A 20,467-nucleotide genomic window follows, 5' to 3' on the forward strand; every position below is an offset into this window, starting at 1 on the left:
TGCATATTCCTGGCAGTGGGAGCACTGGCCTTTATGAGTCAAAAAAACTGATCAAAAGAACTCATCTGCAGTATTGTCTAATCCAGGGGAGGCCAAAGCTGGCCCTTCCACTCCTGGTCTTTGTTCCAACCCTGTTCTAAATTGTTTAATTGAACCAATTAAACCTCCATCCAGACCCTGAAGTAGTTCATCCTATCATTCTAGCTGTTAAACCTGGGGTGGAATGGCCCTCCAGGACTGTGATTGGACACCCCTGATGTAATCACAGTAAATGGTCCAGGTACTCTCCTCATCTCTTCCATTAGAAGTCAGAAGCCTCTGCATATCACCAAGCACAAATTCCCCGTCCTCAGAACTTTAATTCCTGTTTTCATCACTGTTTTGTTTTTGTCTTGAAGAGTTTGTTACTGTATAACTTTTCTGTTTTCTCAATTGCAAATGCTTTTATTTAAAATGGGCTTTAAAAAGCAGTCCCTAGCAAACCATTCCATAAAGTCTCATGAATGGGGCCCAAAGCAGCTTAGAGCCATCATGAACACTTTTGTTTCACTTCATTGTATATGTTTTCCTACTGCTGCCTCTGTGAAGATCATAATCCTTTTCAACCACTGGGCCTCTTCTAAAAGCTCACTGCTGCCATGAAGCACAAAGGTGAGCAAATACGCACAGAGCAACGTGTCATACCTCCATCAGCGGGAACAAAACTGCCAATGAATGCTAATGTTTTATATGTTTTATACCACAGACATCAGAAAAAAAATGTGTACACAAGAATAAAATACCTAATCATGTTTATTACATTTAAATAGCATTACAGTGCTTCAGAATGAGGCCTTACTGTGAAGCAAGTGCCAAGGCAAATTGTCAGAGTGGAATAAAATCATTTTAAAAGGTACTTCACTGCTCCAAACAACTTTTTAACCACACCTTAGTTGTTTGCTGCTAATTGTGCACCACAGCACTTGTTTAATTCCTCTTTAGATAATGTTGAACACATTATCCCATATTAAACACATCTTAACCAAAGTGCTTATTTGAACAGGTTTTGCACCCATGTAAAAAGGCCTCCTTTGGGATCCCCAGTCTCCCCAGTCCCTGCCTTCTCCTCTGAGTTTCTCTGCTCCTCCCTCAGCTCCTGGTAGGCCTGCAGTGCCCTCTTCAGCTCCCTCTCCGCACTGAAATGCACCATCTGCTGGCTCAGCAGGGGCACGATCAAGTTGAAGCCGTCCACCCTCTTGTTGAGCCTGGCCAGGTCTGCTCTGAAGGCTTCACAGTTGAGGAGCCACTGCTTCTGCTTTGAGGGGGTGAGGGGCTCTCCGAGCTTCACACGGAACACCAGCAGGTCTGCCCTCAGCTGGGCGATGGTCTCACGGATCTCCTTGTGCGCCACGATCCACTGGGGCTGGTAGCCGTTCTCGATGAGGATGCGGTTCAGGTTGTGGGTCATGGGGTCCACGTACGGGTTGCTGTGGCTGAACTTGCTGAGAGGCTTCCCCTTGCCACTCAGGTTGCTGAAGTCCCCCTTGACCATGGACTCCTGGATGAGGTCCTCCACCAGTCTCTCGATGGCCTGGGTGATCTTGATATTCTTAGTCCTCCGTACCTCGCTGGCCGTCAAGGCGTCCTCCGAAGACTGATGCTCTAGGCTGCGCCTCCGGTAGTCCAGCACTTGGTCCATAGCTCTGTCCACCCGGAACTGCCTGTACTGCCGCTCCCTCTGGCTGGGTGTCCCCATTCCCACCCCCTCAAAGCTCAGGTACTGCCTGTGCTGGGGTGCCTGCCGCCTCTGCTTCTCATCCTCCTCCTCTTCCTCCTCACCTGTGGCAGCCCTCCTCTTCCTCCTGCCTTCCTCCTCTCTTCTCCTCCTCTCTGCTAGGTGTGCCAGCACAGTCCTGCAGGCCTCCTCCACCTGGGAGAACTTCCCTGCGTCTGCCCTGGCAGAGCCGCTGTCAGGGTGGAGCTCCTTAGCCAGCCTCAGATAGGCTTCCTTCACCTCCTCCGGGCTGCTGCTCTCGTCCTCTGGCAGGCAGAGCAGTTTGTAGCAGTGCAGCAGGCCCCTGCTCACCTTACAGCTGGACAGCCACCGGGCAGCGAAGCAGCAGGGAGGCAGGAGAGCCCTGTGGATCTCAGAGAACGGAGCCGTCAGCAACCAGCAGCAACTCATCTTCACAGCGGCTGAGCCCACTGCTGCCAGGGACCTTAAAAAAAAAAAAAAAGAAAGGAAAATCTGAAGTTTGTTTAGTGTTGCTAATAGTAGGATGTGAAGTAGACATACTGCATGGTAGTTTAATGAAGTTCTAAACTTTTCTGTGATCCTAATTATTCAAATGCTTGCGTGATTATATATCTGTTAAGTATAACCTGACATAACCACACATGTATAAAATAAAAGCATGAATAAATAGCTTGGATGTGTAAAAATGTGATGCCTGCTGAAGGGGGCACCTTTTCCACTAAATGACCAGTCTTACCACTGGTTGTAAGCAACATTTTCAACAAGCTTTACATGGAAAAATAACTGTAAAATGTCTTTCACTACTAATCGATTCAAATGTTGGCAGAAAAAAAGCTGCCTTCAAATTGCGAGGGTTGCACGGCCTCAAGCAATGATGCAATAAAGTCTGACTTGCTCCTCCTATTGGAAACTTGTATATAATATGCGCATGTTCTGCGTACATCATACACGGGACTGGCAATTGAAACGCTGCTGTATTACACTGCTGGTGTTCCAGCACAGCACCGATTTAAACGGTACACGCTGGGTACTGGATTACCGGATTGTGTAATGGTCCATTCATCACGCTGCATAACATTGCGTAACCTTCATTTAAAAATGTCTCAGAACACGATGCATGCAGTGTGACATTGCCAGGTTAATGAAAAATAACTACTATTATTATTATTATTATTATTACACAACGGTGTCATTCAAAAAGCTAAGTTATGTAAACTGCAATCCATTTTATTTGGAAGACATATTGCAAAGCATACTGCTGCAGCAGTGTCTATAACCTGTTATGAATAGAGTACTACTCCACAAGCATAATGCAACTGTTAAAGAAATGTACCGCCACAATTAAACCTCCCTTTGACAGTTTTTATTTTTTTAAACACACTGTATTTTGAAATCATGCCTGTTAGTTGAATCTGCGAGTGAGCGGCTCCCTGATTGTTGTTATCCAGCGGTGCAGTGTGGGAATTGTAGGACTTTACGTGCCGCCATCGTCAACGATCTTGGGAGTTGTAGTTTTTCAGCTACGCACGCCGATGCAGCGTGTTCAAGTGTAGTGCCATTTTCAGGTACGTTTCAAGAAGTGGTAGGCGGCGCACTGCGCTTCCTCGCGTATGCTTAAACAGCTGCCGCTAAGAAAGAAGACAAACACCCATTTAAATCCGGTACATTATGATGTTTTCAGACTTTTACATATTTTTAAATGTAATTTATCATGTTTCAAGAAAATAGTACCATTAACAAAAAGTATGTCAACCGAGCACCAGCCATCAGCGCTCAATCACAGTCACGATTGAAACGAAAACATCTGTCAACTGAGCACCAGCCATCAGCGCTCAATCAGTCACGATTGAAACGAAAACATCTGTCAACTGAGCACCAGCCATCAGCGCTCAATCACAGTCACGATTGAAACGAAAACATCTGTCAACCGAGCACCAGCCATCAGCGCTCAATCACAGTCACGATTGAAACGAAAACACCTGTCAACCGAGCACCCACTATCAGCGCTCAATCACAGTCTCGATTGAAACGGACTTCTAGCAGACAGGTGCAGCTTTTGCATAATACGTTTCTGCTTAGCAATTGTTGTGTTTTTTTTTCACGTATGTGAGGGACTGTCGATTTCCATTACAAGTGCGTACTGCTTATTTTATGTTTTTTCACTCCACTGTGAGATTATTTTATTGTAACAAAAATTGGGATCATAATCCCAGAAAACTACAAATCCCATGATGCATTTTCTCATGATATTTTAAAAAAAGTTTTCAGCCTCGCCTAAACAAAAGTTACAAAAACTGCATAAACTTCAAAAATCACCTATAAAACTAAATAAATAATAATAATAAAACAATAAAACACGACCATCCACAGTGGCGCTGAGTGGAGTTCACGGCGTAACTTCATTGACCGCACGTGGGGTGTGGAGACGGGTATGTGCATCAGAGTCAGTCTGGCACCCCTGTCTTTGTGTGCTGCCACCGAGGAGAAACCTGCAACGTGCAATTTACAGCTGCTGCAGCTGCACACTTCATACAGGTATAGTAAGAGGCGTTAAGCCAAGAGGCTACGGTTATATATATATATATATATATATATATATATATATATATATATATATGTTCTGTTTCTGGAGAAAAGCATGCATGCCGTGTGCAAGTTAGCGCAGAACTCGGTCTCTATCAGTTTACTTTTCAGAGTTCGGTAAGTTAATAGTGGCCTATGTTAAATGCTTCTTTTTACAATCAAATAAAACCAAATTGTTACAAAAAAAAGTGGTATCTATTTGTTTTGGTAGTGCGAGTTTTTAGGCTACTGTTAGATTGAATGCAGTTTTGTAATGAACTGTAAGTATTTAGAAACATTGTTTTCTGTAGTCGTGAACTCGTTGGGGGGTTTCTTTTTGATGCTGTTACTATTTTGCGCTCAGATTACTCAACGATGTTAGGAATGAAACCCGGATAGTTTAACTTAATGCACATGACCCGTGCCGAGATTCTCCTGAAGGAGACGGTTTTAATTGTAATTAGGAACCATGTGCAGCTTTTTAAATCGGGCACGGTCTCCAAGCATGAATGGGCGCTTCACTGAGCTAGTGCAGCGCTGTCAGAGGTGAAGGACTTTGAGTTGCAAAACAGGGCTTGATGCAAACGGGGATGCCTTGAAACCGACATACTCGCTGGGCAAGTAGGTCACGGGTCAGAACTACTGGATACACATCTGCAAACAAGAATGATCAACTTTATGCTTTAAGCAAGACTATCTGTTAGTAGAGGAAAGCTGTGGTCATACTCCAATGATGAAAGTAAGACTCCTATTGCATAGCAGTAGTTTGATGCATTCCAGGTTTCGCTATGTTTAATTAGACGCCCTTCCGTGTTCCCTCTATACTGTGGCTAATCAAGTTTGTGTTAAAGCCTGGCATGGATGAAACTGCAATGCAATAGGAGGCTTGTTTTCCTCCCTGTTGCACAAGGGTATATTTGAGAGGGCCCATGCGCAGGACTGATTCTTTCCACCAGGAACCCAAGCTGCTTGTATTTCACATGGTACTGACAGGTTAAGTATAAGATATGTTCTTTTATGTGCCATCAAATCCCTGGGGGCCGATGTATTTATTAGAAAGAGGCTCTTGTAAAGGTCATGTTTTGGGTGTAATTCAGTGCTGCCGTTTCGATTTGCATTTTTTGTTTCAGATGCTCTTTGCCGTTGGTGAGCCAGCATGTAATCCTGGGGTCTGCTCATATTAGCATAAAGACTTGCTGGTTTTGTGCATCGTTAATTTCAGCCGATTTGCACAGAGGACAGCCTCACATTTCACTCCTGACATTTCAGGATGCTGCAGTGGTCTGTCTGGAAGACTCATTTATTCTTTACTTCTGTGCATTTAAAATTGATTTTAAAAAGGAGGAGGGAAGGGGAGGGGTGACATTACTAAATCCTAGTGCCAGGCCTCACTAGGTTTTCTCCTGTTTGAATATTTCGCAATTAAACTGTTACTGGCATGGAAATAAGACTCCCATCGCAGGTTCCCCCATTCTAGGTTTTAACACAAGCTTGATTAGTTAGGGTTACAGGTAACACGCTCCGGTGTGTCGGAGCAAACCAGGAACAGATCAAACTGCTATCCAATGGGAGTCTTCTTTCCATCCCTGTAATAGTAATAATTATAATTTAATTTTGAATAAACTGAAAAACAAAAGCTTAAATTCTGTATTAAAGAAAAAGCAGTTGACCAAATAACCTGTCAAGACAGGAACGTGCAACTCGGCTGTGCACTAGAATGCGAGTTATTTATTTCAGATGCATTGGTTCTTCTGCATGGTATCTTTTCATATAGTTGTTTATATAATAGACATGGCTATTGCTTGCACTGTATACATTTCAAGCAGTGTGTTTGAATATGTGAGTGTCTTGGCTGTGCTGATTGCAGACTCTTCTTTGCAGTGTGATGGTGCAGCGTGTCTTTCTTGTTGGTAGTATGTGAGTGTTTGTCTCGGCTGTGCTGATTGCAGACTCCTCTTTGCAGTGTGATGGTGCAGCGTGTCTTTCTTGTTGGTAGTATGTGAGTTTGTCTCGGCTGGGCTGATTGCAGACTCCTCTTTGCAGTGTGATGGCGCAGCGTGTCTTTCTTGTTGGTAGTATGTGAGTGTTTGTCTCGGCTGTGCTGATTGCAGACTCCTCTTTGCAGTGTGATGGTGCAGCGTGTCTTTCTTGTTGGTAGTATGTGAGTTTGTCTCGGCTGGGCTGACCGCAGACTCCTCTTTGCAGTGTCATGGCGGAGCGTGTCTTGGTCATCGGGAGCGGGGGCAGGGAGCACTCCCTGGCCTGGAAGCTGGCCCAGTCTCCTCTCGTACAGCAGGTCCTGGTGGCTCCTGGGAATGCCGGCACCGCTGACAACGGCAAGATCTCCAACTCGGGTAAGAGGGTGAGAGCCTCCCCTCCTTCTATGAGTGCGTCTCTGTGCCAGCACCTCCAGATTTAAACTGGACTCGCTGGTTCCCATCTGTGAGACTAGATCTTGCCAGAGCAGTGAATAGAGGTCTTGGACTCCATGGGTTTTATTTCTTATGGAGTTAACCCTTTAATGACTGGCATTTAGACTGCTGCGTGTGTTTGATACCCTCCCAAGAGCTCCCTGTTAACCTTTAGAGAAGATTGGGTTTCTCGAGAGATATTCAGGTTATTGTGAGGTGTTGAACCACAGGGTCTCCAAGTAAATGCACTGCTGCGTGGTCAGTCATGGAAGTCTGGTTTGAATCCTGTTTGTGCTGAGTTGCTGATTCTCTGCTTTGTCATTTGAGTTGCATAGAAAAATTACATTTCAAATTGAAGTAACTTACAAAAAATGATGGTGATTAAGTAGATTCAAGAAAATGCACAGAGTCCTTTTCTTCAATCAGTTGCCAGGTTTATTGAGATATGCAGGGAGTCTGGTCCCAGGTACAGGACAAACACAATACTCATCATTACAATGTTTGCAACATTAAATACCCTTCTGTATAGATGGTCCACCTCCCCTTTCTCTGACACTTAACCAATGGTCAAGGTACAACACATTATTCTGTTCATTTAGTGTGTGTGTGTGTGTGTAGTCTAGTGTGACAACCTCTGAACTCAGTGCATTCTTCACACTCCTGGAGAAATAAGGTCCATAAATCTGCCCCTTTGATCCCAGTGGCATTATCTCTTTCGATCTCTCTGAGAACCTCTGGGTCCAATGCCAGTCCCTGGGAGCCTTTTAGCCCCTTTATGCTTTGCATTCCAAAGTCTTAGAGCCTGGCCCCTTCTGGTCCACAGCATTGTTATCTCGTTAGCTTGCAGTCAATGCTGGGCAAGAAGCTTGTAGACACAAGGTCTCTATCAATTGTAAGCAGTACATGCAATTTGAACCAAACAGTCTGCTATCTGCAATATTAGTCTCTTTTCAGAAAAGAACACCAGTATAGCTCTGCCAGTCCACATGCGTAGCAAACTGCTAATCAATTCTCAATCCATGTTTTCCAACACAAGAGTGGGGAAAAAAAACCTCCATACCACCCCTACCAGTTTGTGCACAAACTTTGATCTTTATACAGAATAGATGCTACAATTGTCCCAATCTTTACAAAAAAAATAAGCAAGATGTCCCACAAATTCATATATTGTGCGTTTACTGCCAGTGCAGAAGGACTGGATGAGATGTTAGTTCTTCAACCAAGACTGATTCTATCAGCCAAGTTCCATTCATTATGTAGGCATGTAAAGTGATACAGAATCTCTCTCTCTCCCTCTCAGCCGTGTCAGTAAGTAACCACTCCATCCTGGCTCAGTACTGCAAGGATCACAATGTGGGGCTGGTGGTGGTGGGGCCGGAAGCACCTCTGGCTGCAGGTACAGATTCTGATTCCCTTCACTAACCTGCAGTAACCAGCAAAGAGACAGCCCCCTTTCCAACAGTGTGCATTTCGGGTTCTCTCATGCACCGCTAATGCCCAACCACTAACCGTGTGATCAACAGATGTGTTTGCAGTAGATGCTAATGCAGAAAGAGACTTATTATGAGGGACTTCCCATTTAAACTAACTATCTGTTTGACATGATTAGTTAAGAATAAGTCCCTTGCTGTGTAACTTCGTTAAACAACCTCCTCGTAACATGCTACCATTCCACTTTAAGCAGTGCATGGTGCTTGACGGTGTCAGAGATTGCTGTTGTGCTGATGGTTTGAGCCCCTCTGCAGGGATGGTGGATGACCTCACTGCGGCGGGGGTCTGTTGTTTCGGACCCTCTGCAAAGGCAGCCCAGCTGGAGGCCAGTAAGAGTTTCTCCAAGGAGTTCATGGACCGCCACGGCATCCCCACGGCCCGCTGGAGATCCTTCACTGACCCTCAGGAAGCCTGCAGCTTCATCCAGAGGTACTGGCACTCCAGAGCCCTCTCCTGGGGACCCTAGGGTCAAGGTGCATGCTAATGCTGTCCATTAAAATGAACGACTAATCCTAGATCTGCAGGGATGGAAATAAGACACCTGTTGCATAGCGGCTTCACCCATTCCAGGTTCTACATCGAGCTTGATTTATAGGTAACAAGCTCATGTACATTATTAAACTCCTAGTAAAAGCAGGAACGGATCGCAGTGCTGTGCAATGGGAGTCTCATTCCCATGCCTCTGAACTGTGCTGTCTGTGTCTCAGCGCTGAGTTCCAGGCTCTGGTGGTGAAGGCGAGCGGTCTGGCTGCAGGGAAAGGAGTGATCGTGGCAGAGGACAAGGAGCAGGCGTGCAGGGCAGTGTGGGACATAATGCAGGTGGGAGCTCGGCAGACTGGTCTGCACTGCAGGGCTTTACACAGCAGCACACCGCGTCGTTTCAATGTGCTATTGGCCTAAAGGCAATGAGAGTGGTGGGAATGAGAAACCGTGTGTATAAGACTCCTGTTACTTACTTTCATGTTAGAGGTGTGCATCGGGATACAGGACCAACAGCAGCAAATGGGATTTATTGTTGGTTTGGATACGTGCTCCACCTGTCTTATTGGAGCTTTGCTTTTTAACATCATATAGTATGTCTTGCAATGTGTTCTATAGAGGTTAAAAACAATCCAATGAAAACCTCTGTCCAGTTGTTCCCCTATAATCCCCACGTGTGTTTTTAGTCTGTCTCCACTGGTCTACACACTTACAACCGAGTTAGATCACTGCTGACATGTAAGCAATCATTTGAGAAGAAACTGCATTAAACTGCTTGGAACATTGTGGAACCCGCTGCACGGGTGACCAGCAGGCATGTCTGATGAGGCAGTGGAAACCTGGGGATAGAGGGGGAGGGGGGCAGCGCTGTCTGCTAGCTGATTGGGGGTGAAAGCAGTGAGGTTCCTAATCAAGCGTGTCTCTCTCTTCCTCGCTGGGCGCAGGACAAGACGTTCGGAGCTGCAGGGGAGACGGTGGTGGTGGAGGAGCTGCTGGAAGGAGAGGAGGTTTCGGTGAGCTCTTTCTTTATTGCACTTCTCTTTATTGCTTTTGTTCCCTGCCTGCTTTTAGCTTCATCGCTATTAGTGCTGTGGAGCAGGACAGGTCAAAGAGGGGGCTTTCTCAATCCGGGCCATGTTCACTAAGCAATTCCTTACAGCTCTGTGCACTGGCAGCTCTGACAAGTGTCCCTGGGTCCGTAAGAGGGGTGTCCAATCCCAGTCCTGGAGGGCTAATCTGCACCATGTTTAACAGGTACAATGAGATCATGAACTACTGCAGGGTCTGGAGGCAGGTTTCATTGGGTCAGTCAAAAACAGGGCTGGATCAGGAGTGGAAGGGCAGTGCTGGCCACTCCGGTCTACTGTAAACATGTTTGCATTCCCCCTCGTGCAGTACACCAGTGAGGATGCTGCAGGACTCTGGTGTTAATGACTCTCTCTCTGTCTCTGTCTCTGTCTCAGTGCCTATGTTTCAGCGACGGCTGCACTGTGGCCCCGATGCCTCCTGCACAAGACCACAAGCGGCTCCTGGATGGAGACCTGGGCCCCAATACAGGGGGCATGGGGGCGTACTGCCCCACTCCACAGGTACAAAGAGCCAGCTTGAGCTGCAGGCCCTGAGCAAACCAGCTGTCTGTGCTGGGAGTGTTTACACTAGTGCTCAACATCGTTACTGTTCAGAGAGAGAGGGTCAGTGTGTTCAAGACATGATGTCTAAGAGTGTTCAGAGAGGGACGTTCAGGGTATGATGAGGGCAGTGGTCTTCCTTTTTTTTTTTTTAACTCTCAGCATCCTTTCTCAGGTTTCGGAGGATTTGCTTCAGAAGATCAGAGAGACGGTATTGCAGAAAACTGTGGACGGGATGAGGCAGGAGGGGAGCCCCTATATTGGTGAGTCTCCTAAATTGCCCCCCACCTTCTGCAAAATTAGAAACCTTCTCAAAACGACTAACAAAGCTGAGGCCTGAGGGACAGTCTGAGCCCTCATCTCACTTGGTGAGGTCCCATGGTGTTGAACAGCCTGTAAGCGGTGTGTGGTGTTCCTGTCTGCAGGGGTTCTGTATGCAGGGCTGATGCTGACCCGGGACGGGCCCCGGGTGCTGGAGTATAACTGCAGGTTCGGAGACCCGGAGTGCCAGGTAAGTGAAGGCTGGGGGGCGTGTGTGCGTATTCACTGATGTGAGCATGCTGCCAGTTACTCAACTGTGATAAAAAGCGTTCAATGTTCATCAGTAAAATCCTTGAGAGTTTGAGTCTGTTTGTCACGCCTACAATTTTAAATACTTTAATTTGTATATATAAAGCCATGGTAAGGGGTCTATGTTGCTGTTTATGCAAAAATAAACTTCCAATGTCTGCATACAGGGGCTGGACGAATAATTAGAACCCCCTCCAGAGCAGTGTCTATCACTGGGGTGTCTGGGGAAGCTCTGATTCAGGAGAGATCAGCGATTGCTGCTCCTCAGTCCTTGTGGGGAGGCAAGGCTCTTCTCTGCAACAGCCCACAGCCCTTCTCTCTTCAGAATCATGAAATACAGAAGCACCAGTCCTGGTGATACTGTCACCCCACTATTAAAATGTGCTACACTTGCAGCATCAGTGTTTGCTCTATATAACAGAAGACAGAGTTAGTCATACAAGGAAACTTTTAGGGAGCACTGTGTGCTGCAGATAGCAGGAGCTTCAGTGTGTCTGTTCCTGCTGTTTCAGGTACTGCTGCCCCTGCTGAAGAGCGACCTGTACCAAGTGATCCAGGACACGCTGCAGGGGAGACTAGCATTGAGCGCCCCCACCTGGCAGGAGAACAGCGCTGCTGTTACTGTGGTGATGGCGAGTGGAGGGTATCCAGGAGACTATAAGAAGGGCATTGAGATCACTGGTATGCATTGTCTTTAATGTGACAGACTTGTTATACAAAACATTTGGCAGCTAAAATCCATCAAAAATTGACTGACAAGTCATTTTTGTTTTTTTGTTTCAGTGAGATTAGGGAAGCATATTAGTGTTGCGCTTACACACTCAATAAATATTAAGAAAGTGCAGATGATAAACTGAGCAGCACTGTGGCTCTCCTCCCTCTTTGGCAGGCCTGTCTCGAGCGAAGGAGCTGGGGCTGCAGGTGTTCCATGCTGGCACCATGTTGAAGAAGGGCAGGGTGCTGACCAGCGGAGGCAGAGTGCTGACCGTCACCGCTGTCGACCGCGACCTGCCCACCGCACTTCAGAACGCCAACAAAGGTGTGGCCAGCGTGCAGTTCCAGGGGGCCGTCTACCGCAGAGACATTGGGCACCGGGCCATCGCCTTCCTCCAGCAGCCACGGTGCGTCTGACTGGTCCGGGGTACCTGAGCTGACTCCGCAGCAAGCCTGCTCTTGATAGTCGCTGCTGGAGTTAAAAACTACAGCATTTAAACCATGCCGGCTTCAGCCTGATGGTTTCATTTCAGTGTTGGTTTATTTACTAGTTTGTCATTCTACCCAAACCCAGTGCACTGACCTACAAAGACAGTGGAGTGGACATCGCTGCGGGGAACACTCTTGTTGACCTGATCAAACCCCTGGCCGCAGCCACTGCCCGGAAAGGTAACCACATGCAAACATGACAGCGGTGTCTTTTTTTAAATTATGTAAACCATGGCAAATTGAAATACTGTTCCCCAAAAACACAAGCAGGATAGTCGCGTTTCAGAGCAAAGATCCGCTTCTCTCCTTGCTTGGTTGAGTCCTACAGTTATTGTTGGCTGTTATGTCCCCTCTCATCCTGCAGGGTGCAGTGCTGAGCTTGGAGGTTTTGCAGGCCTGTTTGACCTGAAAGCAGCAGGATATGTAGACCCTATCCTGGTGTCTGGGACTGATGGAGTGGGCACCAAGCTGAAGGTAAGCAAAGCGGTGGTTATACGCTACATAATAACAAATGCAGATGAACCCAGCTCTGCTTCTGTCTCTTGGGGTGAAGATTTCTGTCGTGCTGTCTCTGCTTCTCTCTCTCTTTCCTCTCTTTCTCCCTCTCTCGGGGTGCAGATCTTTATCATGATGTCTCTGCTTCTCTCTCGTGTTACAGATCGCACAGGAGTGTAACAAGCACGACACTCTGGGACAGGACCTGGTGGCTATGTGTGTGAATGACATCCTGGCGCAGGGGGCAGAGCCTCTCTTCTTCCTCGATTACTTCTCGTGCGGGAGGCTGGATGTGGACGTGGCTTCCTCAGTCATCGCTGGCATCGCTGAGGCCTGCAAAACAGCCGGCTGTGCATTGCTGGGTGAGTGGCAGACAGCAGGACCAGGTATCGCACATCCTGCTGCAATTATGGTGTGTTTAATAAACTGTAAAGACTTCATGAAACTTGTAATTGTATCTGGAGCTAGAATTTATACCAAGAGTAAATCGCAATGTGATTACATATTCACACAAATGAGTGGCTATTTGCTTGGAAGTGAACAATCCCCTGCACTAAATTAACTTTTAAAATACAGACAATGAGTATTGAGTGTTTGCTAAATTCATGTTTACTTCTAAGTGAATCCAATAGGAAATGTGATCATTCACACATACCAGTAATTATATTAACCAAGATTTGTAAATGTTGTATCTCTTAGCTGCTTTCTTGAGTTTTTGGGATCACTTAATGCCCAGACACCTCTTCTGAAAGCTGAGTAATGTTTTCTGACTGCACTGCCCTGCTTGTCCCCCAGGGGGCGAGACTGCCGAGATGCCGGGGGTGTACCCCCCAGGGGAGTACGACCTGGCTGGCTTCGCGGTGGGTGCGGTGGAAAGAGACAGGATGCTCCCGCGCCTCGACTCCATCGCCGCCGGAGACCTGATCCTGGGGATCGCCTCCTCCGGGGTCCACAGCAACGGATTCAGCCTGGTCCGCAAGGTGCTGCAGCGGGCCTGCCTGCAGTACTCCTCCCCAGCACCGTTCGGGGCTGTCGGCCAGACTGTAGGTAAGACTTGCTGCTTGAACTTGCACCTCTGTACCCTGTAGAGTGAGCAGCAGTTTGATCCAGTCCTGGTTTTGCTATGAGTTTAATAAGACACACTGTGGCTAATGAAGCGCATAGTAAAACCTGGAATGGGAGAAACTGCTATGCAATAGGAAACGTATTTCCATCCCTGATCTGCAGACAAATTATCAGGTTTGCGGTAACCCTTGGCTTTTGCCCCGTTTAAGGAGAGGGGGTTGTGTTGCACTGCTCTGTTGAACCAGTTTGTTTATTGTTCACAGGGGAGGTGCTTCTCACTCCAACCAAGATCTACAGCAAGCTGCTTCAGCCAATCCTGCGTAGCGGAGCAGTGAAGGCGTACGCCCACATCACAGGGGGCGGGCTCTTGGAGAACATCCCCAGGGTTCTCCCCAAACCCCTGGCAGTGGACTTGGGTAAGAACGGCTGCAGAGGCAGGTGTAGACGTGGCTAGCTGTAACCTACCCACAGGCAGTGGGATCCCTCTGTTCAAAACAGTCTATGTAGAGCGCTGGTCCCATTAGAGGGAGATCTCCAGATTTGAATGGGAGGGATCCGAATGGCGAGAGGAGTTCTCTATAGAGCTGGTTAGCAGTCGCATGTAATGTCTCAAATCACAGCTTTGGTGGTATTTAGCAGGTCTGGTTTTGTATGATTAATCGTGGTCTGAATGTAATGAACACTGTTTCATTGTCTTGCACAAACCAGCACTATTCATAAAAGCTTCAATCCTGAGAGTTTGATTCCTACCCCCAGTCTGTTTTATGATTTGTCTGATCAGAGCAGTTCTCTTCCCACATGTCATGCCCTCTATGGCCTTCATAAAAAGATGAATGAGTGTTATTTACAAAGAAAAGTTGTGCGATGACCATCAAGATGAGAAAGTTGCTCATTAGCTCCAGCTTTGTGACTAGTGCAGTGTGCAAGGTGTGAATGTGCTAGTGCCCGGCCTCGCGCTGCAGCTCTGGCAGGGAGTGCGAGGGTGCTAGTGCCCGGCCTCGCACTGCAGCTCTGGCAGGGAGTGCGAGGGTGCTAGTGCCCGGCCTCGCGCTGCAGCTCTGGCAGGGAGTGCAAGGTGTAAGTGTGTTGCTCTGTGTCCTGTTGCAGACGCCTCTCTGTGGAAGATTCCGGAGGTGTTCTCCTGGCTGCAGCGAGAGGGCCAGCTCTCTGAGGAAGAGATGGGGCGCACCTTTAACTGTGGGCTGGGCAGCGTGCTGGTGGTGGGGTGCGAGGCCGCAGACGAGGTTCTGAGAGAATTGAAGAACCACGAGGAGGCGTGGGTCATAGGAACAGTGACGCTGCAGCAGCCAGGTCAGTGCTGTCCACACAGAGCCATGAGGAGGCCTCTGGAAATGCATCCAATTTAGTTAGGAAATCACTTTAGTTGGGAAATCAAGATTTCAGCTCTAAGTATCTGGGAACAGGGCTGCAGCCAACATTTACGCAGTTTCAAATGTAACATTAACATTTAGCATTGGCTATTCTAGCTTTTATTATTGGGTTGATCTAAATCCTTTGTGCGTGCACAACAGTGCAGCATTTGTATCACTAAAGAGAGTGTTCTTGTTTCAGAGCTTGGACATTAACAGTTCAATCCAATCGAAGGGTTCCAAGTGATTTGTAGTGTTTTTGAAAGGAATGCCATGCGGGTGGAGCTGGTTTCTCCAGCAGCTTCCGTGTAGCTGCAAGCAGCAGCAGCAGCAGTGCCTTGTATCCGATGTGTGCGTGATGGGAATGGCAGAGCTACAGGGGCTCACTGTAACTCTGAATCCCTCTCTGCACCGGACCCCTTTCCACTGTTTCGCTGCAGTATGGAGAGAGGCTGCTGTTCAGATCATTACTCTGTGATTCAGGATTGGAAAGGAATGGTGCAGGAGGGACACCTCCTGAGGTGTAGGGATCCAGGATTGATCCCCTTGTGTTTTTACAGGCGGGGAGAGGGTGTTGATCCGGAATCTCCTCCGCTCTCTGCAGTCTGGCTCCAGGGGGACCCCTGTGAGCACTGGCCTTCAAAGTGGAGCCCCACAGGACTGTGCCCCCCAGCGCAGAGCCAGGGTGGCTGTCCTCATCTCAGGAACAGGTGTGTAGGGATGGGCCCTTAGTCTGCTTCAGTCATTTTGCTCTTACTATATGCTTACACTATACCCTGGTTTGTCATGTGTTTTTTTTGTTATGCTTTACCATACCTCTCGGGGCTGGTGTTTATTTTTTTTCGATTGCAGTATATTACCATACTATAGAACCTGAATGAATGGCAGTTCAGATTGACGAGGTTTCTGATTCGCAGCAGGGCACCAGATGACAACCGACCTCCTCTTGGAGGGTCTTTTCTTTTTCATTTACTGTCTACACTTCCCATTGCAGCAGGCATTTTACCAACATTTTAAAATAGCGTTTTAATTGACTCAATAAACCATGTCCTGAAAGCGACAGATTGAGCATTAAACCAAGCAGTTCATGTACTGAGAGGTATTTCAAGTGATCCATGGAGATGGAGAACAGCAGAGCAAGGCCCTTACATCTTGCAGGTATTGTAATGGAGGTGATACTGGCTTTAATAAATTGCTCATTGCGTAGAGCCACAATTTCAGCAAAGACAGTATTTGGCTTCTATCAGTTTAAAACCGTGTGGGAGACACTTTGGCAGGGGACAGTTCTTCACAGAGAAGCAACACTAACCTCTCCAGTGTACCTTTTGAAACCATTTTCCTGGAGTGGAGTGCAGTTCTAACCAGTGATGTCCGCTGACTTGCAGGCACAAACCTGCAGGCCCTGATTGAGCAGGTGAAGAAGCCGTGGAGCTCCGCCGAGATCGTCCTGGTCATCTCCAACCGGCCTGGGGTGGAGGGGCTGAAGAAGGCAGCACTGGCAGGGATCCAGACTAGGGTCAGTGTCTGTTGCTGGCCTGCCTGCAGCGTGAGAGGCTGTTGCACACCGCTGCTTTCTGTTAACAAATACGATTCACTCTGTACATTTTCAAGATTGGAACTGTGTGAGAGAAGTGTGGATTTCTTAGTAGTTGTTTTTACGTGCATTAAAAATGACAGCAAACCAGGGGTATTTACTGTTGGGAGACGCACGACCCTCGTTTCAAGCTGCCGTCTTTGTGGTGAATGTAAGAGCATGCTCAAGCATCTGTAGTGCAGTCCACTTAGGCAAGACATTTCCCATCAGCGGGCGATAATACCAGAGTGGATCTCAAGTGCAGTGACCTTTGGAATACTGTAGTAACACTCAAGCATTGGAGTGAGTGCATGTCAAGCTTGCAGATCTGGTTAATTCATACACGCACACATGTGGACTCTGTTGGCTTCAGAGATATCCCCGAGTTTCTTCAGCTGGTAATTAAAATGATCACAACTCTAACTGGAGAAAGAGCCCCTGATCAGCATACTGAGCAGCAAAGTGTCTGTACCTCCAGGGAGCGACCAGGTAGCAGGCTTCTCATTCGCACGGGCTGGGGGATTCTCTTAGTCCAGGGGTGGACCAAGAAATTCTGGCATCCATGCAGGTCACGTTTCCAGGTGTGTCTGTGACTATTGCAGTACTCGTTTCTTGTGTCCTGGCAGGTCGTGGATCACAAGCAGTACGGGAGCCGTGCTGAGTTTGACAGCACCATCGAGCGGGTCTTGGAGGAGTTCAGTGTGGAGGTGGTGTGTCTCGCCGGCTTCATGAGGATCCTCAGCGGCCCCTTCGTCAGGAAGTGGAGTGGTACGGTTTCCAGTCCTCTGGTACTTACTCTGGGCAGCTCTTTGATGGGTGGTTCTGTCCTCTGGCACAGACTCTGGGCAGCTCTTTGGGCACCATGTAGCACAGCATGATGTATTCTATACTTTGGTTGATAAGTGTGCAGTGGTTGGGTGGCTGGGAGTGTAGGGATTTGATTGCTGTGTCTCGTTTCAGGTAAACTGCTGAATGTTCACCCCTCCCTGCTACCCTCCTTCAAGGGGGTGAATGCTCACAGACAGGTCCTGCAGGCTGGGGTTCGGGTCTCGGGCTGCACTGTGCATTTCGTAGCTGTAAGTGGAATTTATTTTGTGTGAAAATATTATCTGTTTTGTCATGAATTTAAATGTGTTATTTACTATTCTCTGTGATGCCAGTCCTGGGTTTTGTTCGTTCCATCCAGGTAGACATGCACTAGAGAACAAAGAAACATAAGTTCAGGCCAGAATGAACTGCTGAAATGCAGCTTAAGAATGATTTACAAGATGCTGATTTTAACAGAATAGGATTTTGAGAACTTCGGCCCTATTGTGAAGCGAGTGAGAGGAGTAAAAGGTTATTGTGGTATAAAACTAGCAAGAAGCAGCCTGAGTACAGAAATAAGCAGTTACATTATTGTTGCAAGGAGATTCTTGCTAGATTTTGTTCCATTACTTTTGTTTTACTCCTCTTTTGAAAACGTCCATTTGCTTTTGCATGCAAACCCTCATGTAGTAAGTCTCAGAACAGCCCAGGTTGAGTAAGTGTAGAGTTGCAGTGTGCAGACTTGGTTATGATCAGAGCACTGCAGATTCAGACCTGCCTTGTAGATAATCAGGAGACTGGCGGCCTCTCCCTGCAGGAGGAAGTTGATGCAGGAGCCATCATTGTCCAGGAGGCGGTGCCAGTGATGGTGGGTGACACAGAGGACAGCCTATCGGAGCGGGTGAAGGAGGCAGAGCATCGAGCTTTCCCTGCCGCTCTGGAGCTGGTGGCTAGTGGCACTGTGCGGCTTGGAGAGGACAACAAGATCCACTGGAACAGCCAGTAGCAGCACTAGACCAGCCTCCAAATACCAACAAGATCCACTGGAACAGCCAGGAGCAGCACTAGACCAGCCTCCAAATACCCACAAGATCCACTGGAATAGCCTCGCAGTACCAACATGGAACTGTTTACATCTCATCCCGGGATCAGAGCTGGAGCGGGATTGTGGCTTCATTAAGTGACACTCTGTTTGCTGTGGGACCCATACAGAATAATTCCAAGAACGCACTCACTCACTCCAATTACTTTTTGGTTTCTGGTTGATGGAGACCTGACCCTTTGAGGTGTTGTGTTCATACTCTGCTAAGCTGTATTCAGGTATTCTCTCCTTGTGTTTTGATCGTGGGTTTTGTTGAAGATATATTATCCTTTTCATTCCAGTTATTTTTAAAGCTGCATTTGCTACTGTGTGATTTCATGTTTACTGGGTTATATAAACTACATGCTAAACGTCACTGATACTGACCTGGCTGCCTTGTTGAGGTTTCAGCTTCATTGAGATGGTACACTTCAGATTATTGTCTTTTGATTGTATTACTTTAGTTCTGTTACTGGTGTTGTGTAGTAAAGATGAACCCTTTCACTGCATGCAATGCTTCGATTCATACACATACTTTTTCATTGTGTGTTTAGTTTCTGCTCTACTGTATTCTGTGTAAAATCCCATTTGAGGTGGTGTACAGTATTACATTCAATACCACACTTGCAACCTCTGGCCATGCTGGTCTCATTCTCATATCCTGGGGGTGCTGCGTTGTTGTTTAACTTCCATGTGTAGTTATCGGAATGAGGGTCTAGAATCAACTCCCCAGTAATGTTGTTGAAGCTGACACCCTGGAATCCTTCAAGATGCTGCTTGATGAGATTTTGGGATCAATAAGCTACTAACAACCAAACAAGCAAGATGGGCCGAATGGCCTCCTCCTCTCGTTTGTAAACTTTCTTATGTTCTTAATTACATTTGCTCAGTGTGATACTGGATAAAGTCATGTAGGCAATTGATATGTCATGAAACATGGCTAACTTCTTATCGATGTACTGTAAGTGTGAAAATGTTTTACCCACTTCTGCTAAACACAGACTGCACAGAAATCCCGAGTCAGTGTCTCTCCTCGTGACCTGACAGGAGATCATCGCTCTGTTTTCTTGCTTAGTCTGTGTTTGATACACATTCCACTCTGCATGTTCTATTCTACAATAAACTGCTGCAGTTGCATTACCTGCTGTTAGTTTATTTCAAACACATTGATCAACCTGTATGTTTAAGCATATCTAAGGCCATTCTTCCCTACAGTGCATTCTGCTATACTGTGTTAGAAAGAAGTATGTAATATGCAGGGTGTACTCTTATGATGACAATAAGCGATTGTAATAACTGAAGTCTGCAGTAGGGTTGTAAACAATAGGAGTAAATGGATGCCTTGGGTTTGCTCCACTCTCACTCCTACTACTGAACTAGAAATGACTCATTCCAGAGATTTTTATGTAGATACCTGATTTTAATTGTTTTGGGTTTCAGTTTATCATTCCCATGAATATAGATCCAAAATATGTATTGGGAGAATTTAGCAACATACTAATTATTGCAAACCTCATAAGACTTATGGGAATGATTAAAATTAAATCTGCATAGCGTTGGGTATTGTGCACCCCACACTAATCACTGTGTGTAGTGGAGTCCCTCCTGCCATTTCTTCTCTGGTCACTATCTCATGGAACAGATAAAAGCTTGTTTCGTTTCCACTGCACAGGGTCTTGAAGAAAAGATCTCAATGGTTATTAACACTAACAGGATATATCGGAAAACTGACTTTCCATCACAATTGAATGATTATGCTCAAAAAATGAATTAACGCACCCTGGAAAACGTTTGTGATGCCCGGAAAAAGCACATACAATAAGATGTGTGCAAAACTGAAACACACAGCAGCGCTGCTGTGGCTTCACTGAGACAGGCTTTCAGCAGTCACAGCTAACAGAAACAAGAGAGCTGCTTTATTTTCACCACTGATTTTCACTCAGTGGAAATGTTTTCTTAATAAACACAGATAAAGATGTATGGTACATACAAGACC

At 46.8% G+C, this 20,467-nt stretch overlaps 2 protein-coding genes across 4 annotated transcripts; one reads left to right on the plus strand and one right to left on the minus strand.

The window, feature by feature from the left end:
• Positions 1 to 774: 774 nt before the first annotated feature.
• Positions 775 to 3,188, minus strand: LOC121320998 (dnaJ homolog subfamily C member 28-like). Of its 3 annotated transcripts, none has more exons than XM_041259884.1 (2): positions 3,135 to 3,188; positions 775 to 2,198 (listed from the first exon to the last, which is right to left on the minus strand). In XM_041259884.1, exon 2 carries the CDS (start codon positions 2,162 to 2,164, stop codon positions 1,031 to 1,033), a length of 1,134 nt encoding a protein of 377 aa, XP_041115818.1. In that variant the 5' UTR covers positions 2,165 to 2,198; positions 3,135 to 3,188; the 3' UTR covers positions 775 to 1,030. The 3 variants fall into 3 exon arrangements, with proteins under 3 accessions (XP_041115818.1, XP_041115820.1, XP_041115819.1); XM_041259886.1 differs by having other exon boundaries at positions 3,117 to 3,169; XM_041259885.1 differs by lacking the exon at positions 3,135 to 3,188 and adding an exon at positions 2,472 to 3,091.
• A 961-nt stretch (positions 3,189 to 4,149) lies between these two features.
• Positions 4,150 to 18,980, plus strand: LOC121321000 (trifunctional purine biosynthetic protein adenosine-3-like). Its single transcript, XM_041259887.1, has 22 exons — positions 4,150 to 4,270; positions 6,503 to 6,651; positions 8,009 to 8,104; positions 8,454 to 8,628; positions 8,907 to 9,018; positions 9,624 to 9,692; positions 10,143 to 10,268; positions 10,483 to 10,570; positions 10,733 to 10,818; positions 11,390 to 11,558; positions 11,767 to 11,998; positions 12,166 to 12,260; positions 12,445 to 12,554; positions 12,739 to 12,937; positions 13,371 to 13,622; positions 13,904 to 14,056; positions 14,748 to 14,951; positions 15,571 to 15,720; positions 16,396 to 16,526; positions 17,210 to 17,351; positions 17,544 to 17,659; positions 18,208 to 18,980. The coding sequence occupies exons 1-22, from the start codon at positions 4,167 to 4,169 to the stop codon at positions 18,394 to 18,396; spliced, it is 3,147 nt and encodes a 1,048-aa protein (XP_041115821.1). The 5' UTR covers positions 4,150 to 4,166; the 3' UTR covers positions 18,397 to 18,980.
• Positions 18,981 to 20,467: the final 1,487 nt, after the last annotated feature.

Source organism: Polyodon spathula, chromosome 9, assembly GCF_017654505.1.
Source record: "Polyodon spathula isolate WHYD16114869_AA chromosome 9, ASM1765450v1, whole genome shotgun sequence".
In the NCBI taxonomy this organism is placed as follows: Eukaryota; Metazoa; Chordata; class Actinopteri; order Acipenseriformes; family Polyodontidae; genus Polyodon; species Polyodon spathula.